The 13,411-nt window shown below is 32.9% G+C and overlaps 2 protein-coding genes across 2 annotated transcripts in view; one reads left to right on the top strand and one right to left on the bottom strand.

Moving 5' to 3' along the window:
• The window catches only part of LOC135130886 (protein big brother-like), a 142,398-nt gene that overhangs the window by 86,478 nt on the left and 42,509 nt on the right, over positions 1 to 13,411 (bottom strand). The gene's annotated exons all lie outside the window — the stretch shown is intronic.
• Positions 7,478 to 8,463, top strand: LOC135130883 (very long chain fatty acid elongase 2-like). The gene is made up of 4 exons (XM_064058333.1): positions 7,478 to 7,662; positions 7,706 to 7,834; positions 7,884 to 8,135; positions 8,187 to 8,463. The coding sequence occupies exons 1-4, from the start codon at positions 7,483 to 7,485 to the stop codon at positions 8,364 to 8,366; spliced, it is 741 nt and encodes a 246-aa protein (XP_063914403.1). The 5' UTR covers positions 7,478 to 7,482; the 3' UTR covers positions 8,367 to 8,463.

The raw sequence follows: 13,411 nt of genomic DNA, 5'->3' as shown, positions 1-13,411 counted from the left end.
TATTAATAAAAAAGTTCGAATTTTTTCGACACAAAAAGCAACGACAATTTAACAACTAATGTCAAAATTATTCCGGAGCAAAACGTGATAACGTCGGTTCAAAATTTACAGCCACACGTTAATTATGTCTCCACTATTACACAAGGTAATCAGCTACATGACAACAGTGCGAAAGTTCCAAGATGTACTGAAGCTCTACTTTTTCACCAAAATGTCCAGTGCCTTTCCAACTGTAAACATAACTTAGACATAGTTCTAGAAGAAATAAATAATCCTGATATCGTCGTACTTTCAGAACATTGGCAAACCGAAGATAGTATCCGTGCATACAATCTTCAAAACTATAAGTTGATTACGTCATTTTGTAGATCAAAGACCACATCGCATGGTGGTGTCGCCATTTATGCATCTATGAAAAATAAATCATTAATTAGTAGTGCACGCGTACGCCTAGAAATTAATTGTTTCATCGAAGAATTCATTTTTGAATGTTCTTGTGCTGAGTTTACTATAAAAGGTGAATTATTTGTAATTGTAGCAATATATAAACCTCCCAAGACGAATTTAGACATCTATATGAGGAAATTAGAAAATATTATCGAGCTTCTTACTTCCTCTTCAAAAAATAAACAAATAATTATAACCGGTGATATTAATGTGGACATGTTAGACAAACAAAACAAGGAGAAAATTACGAACTTGTTAAATTGCTACAACATGTGCGCATTAATAAAAGATCCTACTAGAGTTACAAGTAAATCAGCAACTTGTCTTGACAATATTTATGTATACAAAGATTCAAACTTTCAAGGAAAAGTTATTAATGCCCACATTTCTGATCATCTAGGTCAAATACTGCTGTATCCAAAAGAAAAAACATCTAAGGTTAGTTTTGAATATGGTCGTGAGTTCAAATATCAAAATTATCAAACTTTCTTTACTTTGTTAGAAAATGAAAACTGGGTGTGTGTATATAAAGCCCTTACAGTGGATAATCAGTATGATAATTTTATACAAACAATTTTAACTTATTACAATCAAAGTTTTCCCATTGTTAAAAAACGTAAACAAAGCGCCAATAAGCATTGCTGGATGGATGAAGAGTTGTCACATATAAAAAACACAGTCTCTTTTTTGGCAGATTGTTGTTCTATAAATGGATCATTTAAACCTGTTTACAATGAATACAAAAAGTATTACTCAAAGCTTTTATTAGAAAAAAAGAAACTTCTTAATGACCAACTCATAAACAGTTCCAAAAATAAATCAAAAACTATGTGGAATATAATTAACACTAATATAAAAAATAAAAAAGACACTCACGAATTTACAAAACTTGTCACTGATAATAATAAAACTATAAAAGATCCTCAACTAGCGGCTGAAATTTTTAATAACTATTTTTTATCGATAGGAAGCAATGTAAATATTTCGAACGACTATCCATTAAAAATCAGAAGATTACCTGAATCCCTTTTATTATTGCCTGTCACAGAAGCCGAAGTCGAGATAGCAATTCGAAATTTAAAGCCGAAATATTCGTCCGGATATGATCAAATTTCAAGTGTAACAATTAAAAAAATTGCACATTTTATTATAGATCCACTAAAGTATATAATAAATAGGTCATTTGAACAAGGTATTTTTCCAAGCAAATTAAAAATCTCTACCATTAAGCCCCTTTATAAAAAAGGTTGCCATTTTTCAGTGGAAAGTTATAGACCAATTAGTTTGATCAGTTCTTTTGCGAAAATTTTTGAGAAAATTATCTATGAGAGGCTTATATCTTTCTTTAGTGCAAAAAATATTTTGTCAAATAGTCAGCATGGATTTAGGACAAAGCTTTCTACTATCACAGCAATTTTTCAATTCATAACAAATGTATACGGCATTATTGACACAAGTAACGTTGGTTTAGGTGTTTTTTTGGACTTATCAAAAGCTTTTGATAATGTCAACCATAAACTGTTATTAAACAAATTGGAAAACTACGGTGTAAGAGGTAATGCACACAACTTACTGGATTCGTATTTAAGAGATAGAATACAAAAAGTTAATATTGCAAAAAACGGACATGAATACTTATCTAATGAAAAAAAGATTGCTTGTGGTGTTCCGCAGGGAAGTATACTCGGTCCGTTATTATTTCTCGTATACATCAATGACCTATCCTATAATATTAAAAAAACTGATTCACATATAATAAATTATGCAGATGACACTAGTGTACTAATACAAGGACAAAATTTAAAAGATCTATCCGAAAAACTAAATTTCATACTTCCAGAATTTCGAACTTGGTTTCACACAAATGGTCTAAAACTCAACGAAAATAAAACACATTTAATGCTGTTCCATCACATTAATAACAACAATAATTATGTCAAAAAGGTAGTACTTGATAAGACCACGCTAAATCTCGAGCCACACGTAAATTTTCTAGGGGTCGAAATTGACGAAAATTTAACATGGAACTATCATTTTGAGAGTATAACAAAAAAACTTAGTACTGTGTGTTACATGCTTAGAGAACTGAAAAAAGTAGTCAACCTCGAAACTCTATTAAGTTGTTATTACGGTCATTTCTTTTCTATCCTTAAGTATGGTATCATGTTCTGGGGAAATTCTGATAACAATCAAGTGTTTGTTATGCAAAAAAGAGCGATGAGAATAATAGCAGGTTTAAAAATGACGGATTCGTGTAGGGGTGTATTCAAAAAATACAATATATTAACGAAAACCGGGTTATATATTTACGAATGTCTATGTTTTCATCAACAACATAAAAACTATTTTCAAAAAGCTTTAATCAGCGAAAGTTGCACAAGAAAAACGGAGATCTACCGTTATCCACGTCATAGAACAACACTGTTTGAAAACAGCTGTTACTACCAATCCCTCAAATTATATAATTCGTTACCTCAGAACTATAGAGCAATGCAGTTAAGTGTTTTCAAAAAGCAAGTAAAACATAAATTGGTAAAAGCTGAATTATACACATTAAAAGAATTCTCACGAATCATATTAATTTGAAATATTAGTTTATATGTATATGTGTATCATGTAGTTACTGTGTTCTATAATTTTTGTGTTTGTGACTAGATTATATAAATTTTATCAAATTCTATTGTACATGTCTCCACTTTTCAATGACGAATATCAAACACGTTTGTATGTCCCTGATATTAATAAATATTATTATTATTATTATTATTATAAGAATCTCGGGAGCCCTGAGTGTCTTTAGCTCAGATGCTTAAGAATCTCAGGAGCCCTGTGTGTCTTTTGCCTAGATGCTTAAGACTCTCGGGAGCCCTGAGTGTCTTTTGCCTAGATGCTTAAGAATCTCGGGAGCCCTGAGTGTCTTTAGCCCAGATGCTTAAGAATCTCGGGATCACTGAGTGTCTTTAGCCCAGATGCTTAAGAATCTCGGGAGCACTGAGTGTCTTTTGCCCAGATGCTTAAGAATCTTGGGAGCCCTGAGTGTCTTTTGCTTAGTTGCTTAAGATTCTCCGCAGCCTTGAGTGTCTTTAGCCCAGATGCTTAAGAATCTCGGGAGCACTGAGTGTCCTTAGCCCAGATGCTTAAGAATCTCAGGAGCCCTGTGTGTCTTTTGCCTAGATGCTTAAGAATCTCGGGAGCCCTGAGTGTCTTTTGCTTAGTTGCTTAAGATTCTCCGGAGCCCTGAGTGTCTTTTGCCTAGATGCTTAAGAATCTCGGGAGCCCTGAGTGTCTTTTGCCTAGATGCTTAAGAATCTCGGGGGGGCTGAGTGTCATTTGCTTAGTTACTTAATTGCTAAGTTGCTTAATTGCTTAGTTGCTTAAGAATCTCGGGAGCCCTGAGTGTCTTTTGCTTAGTTATTTAAGAATCTTGGGGGCCCTGGGTGTCTTTGCTTAGTTGCCTAAGACAATAACTTACTTCCTCTAGGAAGATTGTCTGTCCAATCATGTCCAGATCAAGTTGTAACTCGAATGCATCGTTAACAGACTGAATTGTTTTAAAGTTCTTCAGGTTATCAGCATAGAATAAGAAATTAGAATATCTAAAACAAGATTGTTTTGATAACGACAATTTCAAATTCAATCATTGTTCCAGTAACTGTGTTAATAAATATTTGTTTGCGGAACATAATTCCCAAGCAACTCAAGTTGTTTCTGTTTTAAGAAACGAAGCTGCTGGAACAAAGATAATTAATTAATTAATTACCGTCCAATATCAATGGTTCCCACAATGGGAATCCCACTACTGACAAAATTTTTGAAAACCGGGTCACTTTTTAACCGTTCTCAATCTGAATTTCGTAGTAAACGTTCGACTACTGTTGCTGTTATTAGTTGTTTATGTAATGAAATACTATCAGCCTTCGAACACAAACAAAGCTGTTTAATATCTTCTTTTGATTTACCGAAAGCGTTCGACGTGGTTTGTCACAACATGTTATTGCGTAAATTACCGTGTATTTCCTTCCCAATCAATTAATTTCAGTAGGGCTGCTACAGAGCTGTCCTAGGACCGTTTTTATTCTTAACTTACGTTAATGATATTTCGCCAGACTACGAAAAACAATTTTGAATGGAAATTATGAAAGTCAACCCAGCTGTCAACCTGAACAACTCAACTCAACCCACGAGCAATTTTCGTTAACTCCATAAAAACCCCGCACTAATATCCAACAACACAATGGTACCGCCGCTTTATTCTCTTCGTTTCGCAACGCACCATCCCTGTCCAGCACCCGCCCTAATCTTCCGGATTTTCCTCTCCACACGGCCCGTCTTAGAACAATACCCCCGCAAGATTTACGGCCGTTTTAAACCTAAATTGGTCCGTTCTCGCTGTACAACTGGCGACAAAAGCTCTGCCCCGAGCCATAAATTAAAAACGTTCTCTGGAAGACATCGGCCCGACTGTTGCGACTTGTCTTTGTTCGCCCCAACCTAGACAGTTACCTTAATTGCGCCGAATTATTCAAATGAAATAGACGAAAAGTGCGGCCGCCGTGTAATTTCGGCCGCAATTTACGTATTTTCGGTAATAACATGCACTAGGGGCATGCAGATGGCGCTGCGGCAATTAGCGAAGCGGAGGGGCCGACGACCATTTATCACGGCCCTGTACAAACAGTCGATTTCGGGAATTTGTCAGGTCGCACGAAATTAGGCGTGGATGGATGTGGATGTGCAGCTCGTGCTGAACGCTATTATGTTACAAGAAGTCTTAACAGCTGTCGACGATGTTTTCTTCTCAAACATTCCAAGCGCGCCCCCACTTGACGAGGTGAACATATTTTTTAATTTAATTTACGGAATAACGAACTATACTTCATTTATCGTCGAACGCACCGCTGACACGGAAATGACCGGCATTCAGGCAAGACTCACAACGGGTACTAAGACTGAGTAATGATGTGCATTGATTAGATTAATAAAAAACTTTTGAGATCGAATTACAGCATACAAATTCGTCTGCTATTCTCTAATCTCACACCATTCCCAAGAACCTAGAGTAACTACCATACCACAACCAACTACAAAATCCATTACAGCCCATGGAGTTTAAGAAAGGTGGGTGAAAATATGCACATGTCCTTGACACCTACAAAAATGAGCATTGTATTCAAACGTACAACCAAAATTGAATCTAAAATTCTAATGGTCATCATCTGAAAATATTCCACATTTGCAATTTTAATTTCCATTTTCTTGCTTCTTCATCACTCAGGAAGAGTAACCAGATAAGCATAAACCGTGCCAAAGATCGCCACGATTTTACAATAAATCCGACTTTTTCCATCAAAAACAGACTTTTATTTTTCCAACATTGCATTATGTAACGAAAGTCTTCCTCTAGAACGTCCTCAAAAGGTCAAGAATGTAAAAAGCAGAATTGTTTCGGCTAATACATGCCGGCTTTGACCTCTTTATTAATCGAAACCTTGCCTTAATCCAATCTTGATTCCTTTGATTAATTGCCCAGATCCTTCCCCTTTTGAAGCAGTAGTACTTTAAATTTTAATACGCCGTTTTTAAAGTTCCTTGTTACCTTGAAAAAATTAATCTCTATTGTATTTAAACCAAAATTCCAAGCCTTTTTATCAGCGAATTCTACAAAACTGATCATTTGCATGAGTCTTTGATAACGAAAACGACTGCTCTACTAAACCATTTGCATACAGTCACCAAGATGGACACTTCTACTTGGTTGCAGTCCCCCAATCAGCCCGCCATCCTCGTGGCCTGCTACCTCTTCACCATCAAGCTCGGACCCATCTTCATGAAAAACCGCCCACCCTTCGATTTAAAACGAGCCCTCGTTTATTACAACTACTCCCAGATTTTTCTCAACCTCTACATTCTATATGCGGTAAGTTCCACTAAATCAGAACCACAATCAAAAGGTACTTCTAAGCTTTTCCCGTGGCACACAGAATCAACATGTTTTGCGGCCCCAACGACGACACACCCGACGAAGTCGCCACGATGTCGAAAGTCCACCAGCACTACGTCCTCCTTAAAGGCTACGACTTTTTAGACACTGTATATCAGCCACCGCGATTTATATTCTTTGTAATTCGACTAAACCGTAGATTTTCTTCGTGCTGAGGAAAAAACAAGACCAAATCAGTTTCTTGCACGTGTACCACCATCTGCTGATTTTTATTATTGCGTGGGTACTGCTGAAGTACTTTCCCGTCGGGGTGCATCCCGGAGGACCACCGCTACTTTTTTTTACTGTTAACTCCTTCGTTCACGCCGTTATGTACACGTACTACTTGAAGAGCGCTAAGCAGCGAGTGAAGAGCGTGGTGTGAAAGAAGTACGTCACGGTGTTACAGATTGTAAGTGAAATGGGTGTTGTTTAAGTGTGTATTTTTTGCTTTGGAGGTCCAACACTACATTATGTTCTTTCTGTGTCTAAATGCTCTGGCGACTAAGAGTTGCTCTTATCCCAAGATTCTCGTGCTACTTGGAGTTGTGGGGTTCTTCAGCATGGTGTACCTCTTTAGCCAGTTTTATTACCAGGCTTATATCAAGAAAAGGGAAAAAACGCAGTCCAAGGACTAGGAGCGACTTAAAATTTCGTTTCTGGTCTAGAATGGGTAATCTGGTGTTGATATACAATTTTCCAATAATAATAATTTATTTATGACTTGACCTGACCCGAATGGAGGGTAAATTTTCTGTATACTTTAGAATAAATAAGTACTCATTTTCGTTGACTGTACTTTAGTAGCATAGTACTCGCCTCGTGTTCATCCTCCATCAAAAATTTGCAAATTCTCTAACTTTTTAATCGAAACTTTATTTAAGCTTATTCAATACCCAAATATGCATAATCCATTGTCCTTGGACATGAACCACCATTGTATTTAAACTAATACAAACGAATAGTCAAAATACTTCCATTAGCAATTTTATGAGAGGGGTCATCGATACCGAAAACAATTACTCCACAAAATTAGTCCCAACACCGACATCAAAATGGACGGTTTTATCTTAACGCAGTCCCCATACCACCTCGTTATCATCATAGCCGGCTACCTCTTGGCCATCAAACTCGGGTCCATCCTCATGAAAAACCGCCAACCTTTCGAGTTAAAGCAAGTCCTCGTCTATTACAACTACTCTCAGATTTTCTTCAACGTCTATCTCCTGCTTACGGTAAGTACCATGAAACGAGAACCACAATAACGAGTACTTCCAGGTCCTCCCGGTGTCCCATAAGACGTCCATGTTCTGTCGCCCCGACGACGATCAGTTCGAAGGTACCGCCACGACAACCACGCTCCACCAGCAGTACGTCGCCCTCAAACTATACGATTTTCTAGACACTGTATATCCGCTAGTTTGTGTAGTACTTTTAGTTATTGAGAGTACCGTAGATCTTCTTCGTGCTTCGGAAAAAACAAGACCAAATCAGTTTCTTGCACGTGTACCACCATATTCTGGTTTTTGGGGTTTCTTGGGTACTGTTGAAGTATTTTCCAATAGGGCCGTACCCTGTAGGGCCGCCGATGCTTTTCTTTATTGTTAACTGCTTTGTTCATGCCGTCATGTACACGTACTACTTGAAGAGCGCTAGACAACGAGTCAAGAACTTGTTGTGGAAGAAGTACGTCACGTTATTGCAGCTTGTAAGTACGATTGAGTAGTACTTAGATAACTGACTATTTTATTTTTTTGAGGTTCAACACTACGTCATGCTTTTTCTGAGTATAAATGCTCTGACGAGTGGAAGTTGCCCTTATCCTAAAGGGCTCGTACTGGTTGCGGTTGTGGGGTTTTTCAGTATGGTTTATCTTTTTAGCCAGTTTTACTACCGTGCTTATGTACGCAAAAATGGAAAACCGACGTGTAAGGATTAGGGGATTTGGCGGAAATTTTCGTTTCTCTTCTAGGGTAGAGTAGTTAGATCTATTATGTTGAGAGATTTTTTTTTTGTAAGTAAAGTTTTACGATAAAGCAACGTTAGACCTAAGAAAAAAACTTCTTTCATAGTATTTGATACTTTAGTACTTATATACCTGAATTATTCTTTTTTAATTTGATTGATGTAGATTAATTATTGCAAAAGTTTAACTAAGTACATGTCTGTCTGTCTGTCTGTGTGTCTTATGTATCAGTTTTTATTAGATCTAGTTAATCATCCCCACCAACAATCTAATGACGTCATGTTAAAGAATTTGCTTAAGTGTATTTACTTTTCTGTAACATTTTTATAATTGTGTTTAATATTATATCTATTTTTGTTTATCTGATTGTTTCTTATTATTAAATACGATTCATTCCCTAATTGTCTATGTTAAATTTAATTTTTGCGTAAAACATCGATGTTTCGAAAATTTTGCGCAACGCCAGCTTTTATATTTACTTTAACATTACTTATATACATATTTTTATTTTAAATTATAAGGGCTATCATAAAAAAATCAAATTCGCAAAATCAAATCTTTAAATTTTTCGAAAAATCCCGATTTATTGTCCTGTATACTCTCGTGGTGAGGGAGGTTATGTCGAAATAACCTTCGACTAATTTTTTGACATTACAATTTTTCGTTTCCGCATCTTCATTTTTTTTCAATTTCTCGATTTTCCAATGATTCAGTTTTTTAATTTTTCTTTTTTCAAATTTAATTTTTTTAATTTCTCAATTTTTCGACTTTTAAGTTTTTCATTTTTTCGGTTCTGCAATCTTTCGATTCAAATTTTTCAATATTTGGATTTTATAGTTTTTCGTATTCCGACCTATAATTTTTTCATTTTCTCAATTTCTCGAATTTAAAACTTTTCAGTTCTTCGTTTCTTCAGTGTTTCGATTTGATATTTTTCAATTTTGAAATTTTAGATTTTACAATTCTTCGTTTTTTTCATTTTTCAATGTTTCAATTTCATAATTTTTCGTTTCTTCAATTTTTTGTATCACAATTTTTTGTTTTTTTCCTTCGATTTGATAAGTTTTTGATATCGCAATTTTTCGTTTCCTCATGTTCATTATTTTTCAATTTTTCGATTTTCCAATGATTCAGTTTTTTAATTATTCTTTTTTCAAATTTAATTTTTTTAATTTCTCAATTCTTAAATTTTTCAGTTTTTTGTTTCTACAATCTTTCGATTTGCAATTTTTAGATTTTACAATTTTTGATTTTCGATTTTTGAACTTCTTAATTTTTAATTGTTCTATTTTTCAATTTCGATTTTTATTTTTCAATTTTTTTATATCACAAATTTTTGTTTTTTTTTTTCTTCGATTTTAAAATTTTGTGAGATCCAATTTTTCGTTTGCTCATCTTCATTATTTTTTCATTTTTTCGATTTTCCAATGATTCAGTTTTTTAATTTCTCTTTTTTCAAATTTAATTTTTTTAATTTCTCAATTTTTCGACTTTTAAATTTTTCAGTTTTTCGTTTCTGCAATCTTTCGATTGGCAATTTTTCAGTTTGGCAATTTTTAGATTTTACAATTTTTGATTTTTAATTAATTGTACGATTTTTAATTATTATTATTAAAATTATTATTTCGAATTTCAAATTTTTTTGTTTTTTGTTCCTTCAGTGTTTCGATTTGCAATTTTTCAATTTTGCAATTTTTAGATCTTAAAATTTTAGGTTCTCAATTTTTACACAACTTCATTATTTTTTAAAATTTTCGATCTTCTAATGTTACGTTTTTATAATTTTTCTTTTTTCTAATTTAATTTTTTCAATTTTTCAATTTCCCGACTTCCAAATTTTTCAATTTTTCGTTTCATCAATTTTTCAAGTTCTTAATTTATAATTTCTCAGTTTTTCAAGTTCCATATTCCCAATTTTCTAATTTTCATTTTCTCCATTTCATATAACAATTTTTCGTTTATTCAAATTTTCAATTATCCGATTTCACGATTTCTTTAATTTCCAATATTTCGATATTTCGGTTTTTCAAATTTTTTATTTCCTGTTTTCAGATTTTTCAATCTTTTCATTGTATACTTTTTCGTTTTTCGTTTTGGATTTTTCAATTTTACAAATTTCGCAGTTTTTCAATTTTAATTCGAAAAGTTGAAAAATCAAAAAACGGAAAAAAGCCAAAAATTGCAAAATCGAAAGGGTGGAAAATCGAAAAATTGCAAACCGAATAAATGAAGAAACAAAAACTGAAACATTGGAAAAATAAAAAACGCGAAGGTGAAAAGTTGGAAAACCCAAAAAATTATTAAATCGAAAATTTGAAAAATTAAAAACCTAAATTTTGAAAAATCAAATAACTGAAGAAGTTTTAAAATTCAAAGTGGCATATTTTAAAAATCATTGTTTTTATACATTTAAAATGAAAACTAGAAAAAAAACAACCATTCGAGAAACTGAAAAATCTAAAATTGAAAAAATCAAAATTTCTCAAATGTCGAAAAAAAATCAAAACCGAAAAATGGAAAATCCAAATATCAAAAATTCCACACTAAAAAAGAAAACATCAAAACTCAGAACATTGAAACACCGGAAAAATGTTTAAACGAAAAATTGAAGAAACCAAAAAATAGTAAAATCGGAACATTAAAAATTCGAAAAATTTGAAGAAATGAAAAACTGGAGAATCGAAAATTTGAAAAATTAAAAATTGAAAAGTCTAGAAATTGTGAATCAAAAAATTGAAAAAACAAAAAATTGTAACAATGAAACATTGAAAAATCTAATTATTGAAAAACTAAAAAAAATAAAAAATTGAAACGAAAAATTGTAAATCGAAAAACTGAAAAATTAAAGATCCGAAAATTCAGAAATCTAATACATACATAATTGAAAACTTTTAAAAAAACGTAAAATTAAAAAAGTGAACAATTTAAAAACCATTATTATTCTTACACATTTAAAATGAAAACTAGAAAAATTACAAACCATTAGAGAAATTGAAAAATCCAAAATTAAAAAATCTCAAATATTAAAAATCAAAAAATTCAAAACCGAAAACATGGAAAAATCCAAAAAAAGAAAAATTTCACATTTGTCAAAAGAAAACTTATAAAATCAGAACATTGAATAATCAAAAATTTGAAAATGCGTGAAATTGCAACACAAAAATTCAAAATTTAAAAACTGAAACATCCGGAAGTTGGAAAATCGAAACACTGCAAATTTTAAAAACGAAAAGTCGAAGAATTGCAATTTGTAAAACTGTAAGAACAGAAAAATGAAAAATTGCAAATTGAAAAATTGAAGAAACGAAAAAATAATAAGATCGGAACATTAAAAAATCGAACCAAAATAAAAAACAGAAACGAACGACTAATAGTTTCTTATTCATGAATTAGAGTTTGCAAAAATAAGTGAAGGACACCAGAAAAAAAATAAACGTTGGTTATGCTGGAATTACAACAAACTGTCGAAATTTCAATTTCACTGACCACCAATTTCTACTTAGTCTTAAATGTAACAAGTTTAGGAAACATTCTGTAAAAGTTTTAACACTTAAATAGATTAAATAGTTTCATAATTAAGTCAAGTTTACACTAATTTTCTGTTGTAATTGGTTAGCTATACAATTTACCAGATGTTTTCTGCACGGAATAATTAACTTTTGGCTCCATGCTTTGTCTGCGACAATGCATAGTAACCCAATTACTAATTAAATTTATATTGTTTTGCACGCCTAATCGCACAACACAGGCGGAAAATCAATTTTACGTCTGGATTTCTAGACCATGGCTTATTTTTTTACAGTCATCGGGCAAAAAACAGAACGTGAGCATGAGCATGTTCGGATCAAAATGAGCACGATTGCAGTTGCCTACCAGTGGTGAGAGTTATTTAATTTAAAACATTATGTCAAGTTCTCGTTTCGAATTCAAAATGTTTTGTAATCAAACCTGGAATTTGAATTTTTTAACTTTGTCCACTTTATTCTATTTAAGTGTTCAGGGATTATGGAAACCCGCAATAAGGAGGCGGAGCTGTCTGCGATCCTTCGTTGCTACGAACCGGCAATACTTTTGCGTGCAGTATGAACTTTACAATTACTTCATAGTTCTTTCTTTAGCAAATATTATCCATTCACGATCTTTATATTGTAAAGTAGGCTTTGATATTTTTTCTTTAAGTTGGATAAACTGATTTAATGATTTAGTTTTTTGTCAGCATAGATAATTTGTCATTGTGACAGATTCACAGATCATTGCGACATTATTTAACAAGAAAATCCCTAAAATAGTTTTACTGCAACAAAAAATTGCAATAAAAAGATGTTTTTGGCAGTTTCGGAAAGACAGGCCCGATCTTTCTTTCGAAGAAGGAACTATGAGGATCTCAAACATATTTTCTGTAATGAAAAAATACGCTGTAAAATATTTTTTAATTTTTTTTCTCATAGGTGGGAACATCAACTGTGGCGAAAATTTTATCAACAGGGGACCTAAATTTAAACACATCACTATCTGACAAGCGAAAACCAACGGATTTATTTACAAATTATATGTTTCGGAAAGACCTGCAACGACAAATTTGGCAACTTAATGAAAAAAACGAATATTTCACTGTAGATACTCTTTTGACATATTCTAGGGAACAGTTGGAATTTAAAGGGGGGCGAACCACATTATACAAAATTCTTAAGTCAATGGGTTATAAACACAGGGAAGTAAATGGTCGCAAAATTCTATGTGAACAAAAACATGTCATTGCAGACAAAATTACTTTTTTGAGAACATATTCACAGTTTCTAAATTCTTGTGAAAATTTGATTTTTGTGCATTTGGATGAAACATGCATAGTTTATAAAACAAATTTCTCAAAAAAAAAATATAGAAAAATTTCAGAATCTGTTACAATTGGAATCATGGAGTGACGTTTATAACAATTCGGAACCAAAAAAATTCCAAAAATTTTTTCAACTATTTGACTACTATTTTGATTTGGCGTTCCCAAACCAAGAAAAAAACCA

Source organism: Zophobas morio, unplaced genomic scaffold, assembly GCF_036711695.1.
Source record: "Zophobas morio isolate AGI-343-1 ecotype UQ-CSIRO unplaced genomic scaffold, CSIRO_AGI_Zmor_V1 ptg000018l, whole genome shotgun sequence".
NCBI classification, from domain to species: Eukaryota; Metazoa; Arthropoda; class Insecta; order Coleoptera; family Tenebrionidae; genus Zophobas; species Zophobas morio.
The sequence above is the reverse complement of the archived record's forward strand: the minus strand, read 5'-3'. Positions and strand labels throughout refer to the sequence as shown.

Coding starts and splice junctions, on each gene's coding strand:
- LOC135130883 (XM_064058333.1), top strand. CDS start 7,483: ATGGACGGTTTTATCTTAACGCAGTCCCCATACCACCTCGTTATCATC. Junction 7,663..7,705: donor ACGTCTATCTCCTGCTTACG/GTAAGTACCATG, acceptor GAGTACTTCCAG/GTCCTCCCGGTGTCCCATAA. Junction 8,136..8,186: donor ACGTCACGTTATTGCAGCTT/GTAAGTACGATT, acceptor TATTTTTTTGAG/GTTCAACACTACGTCATGCT.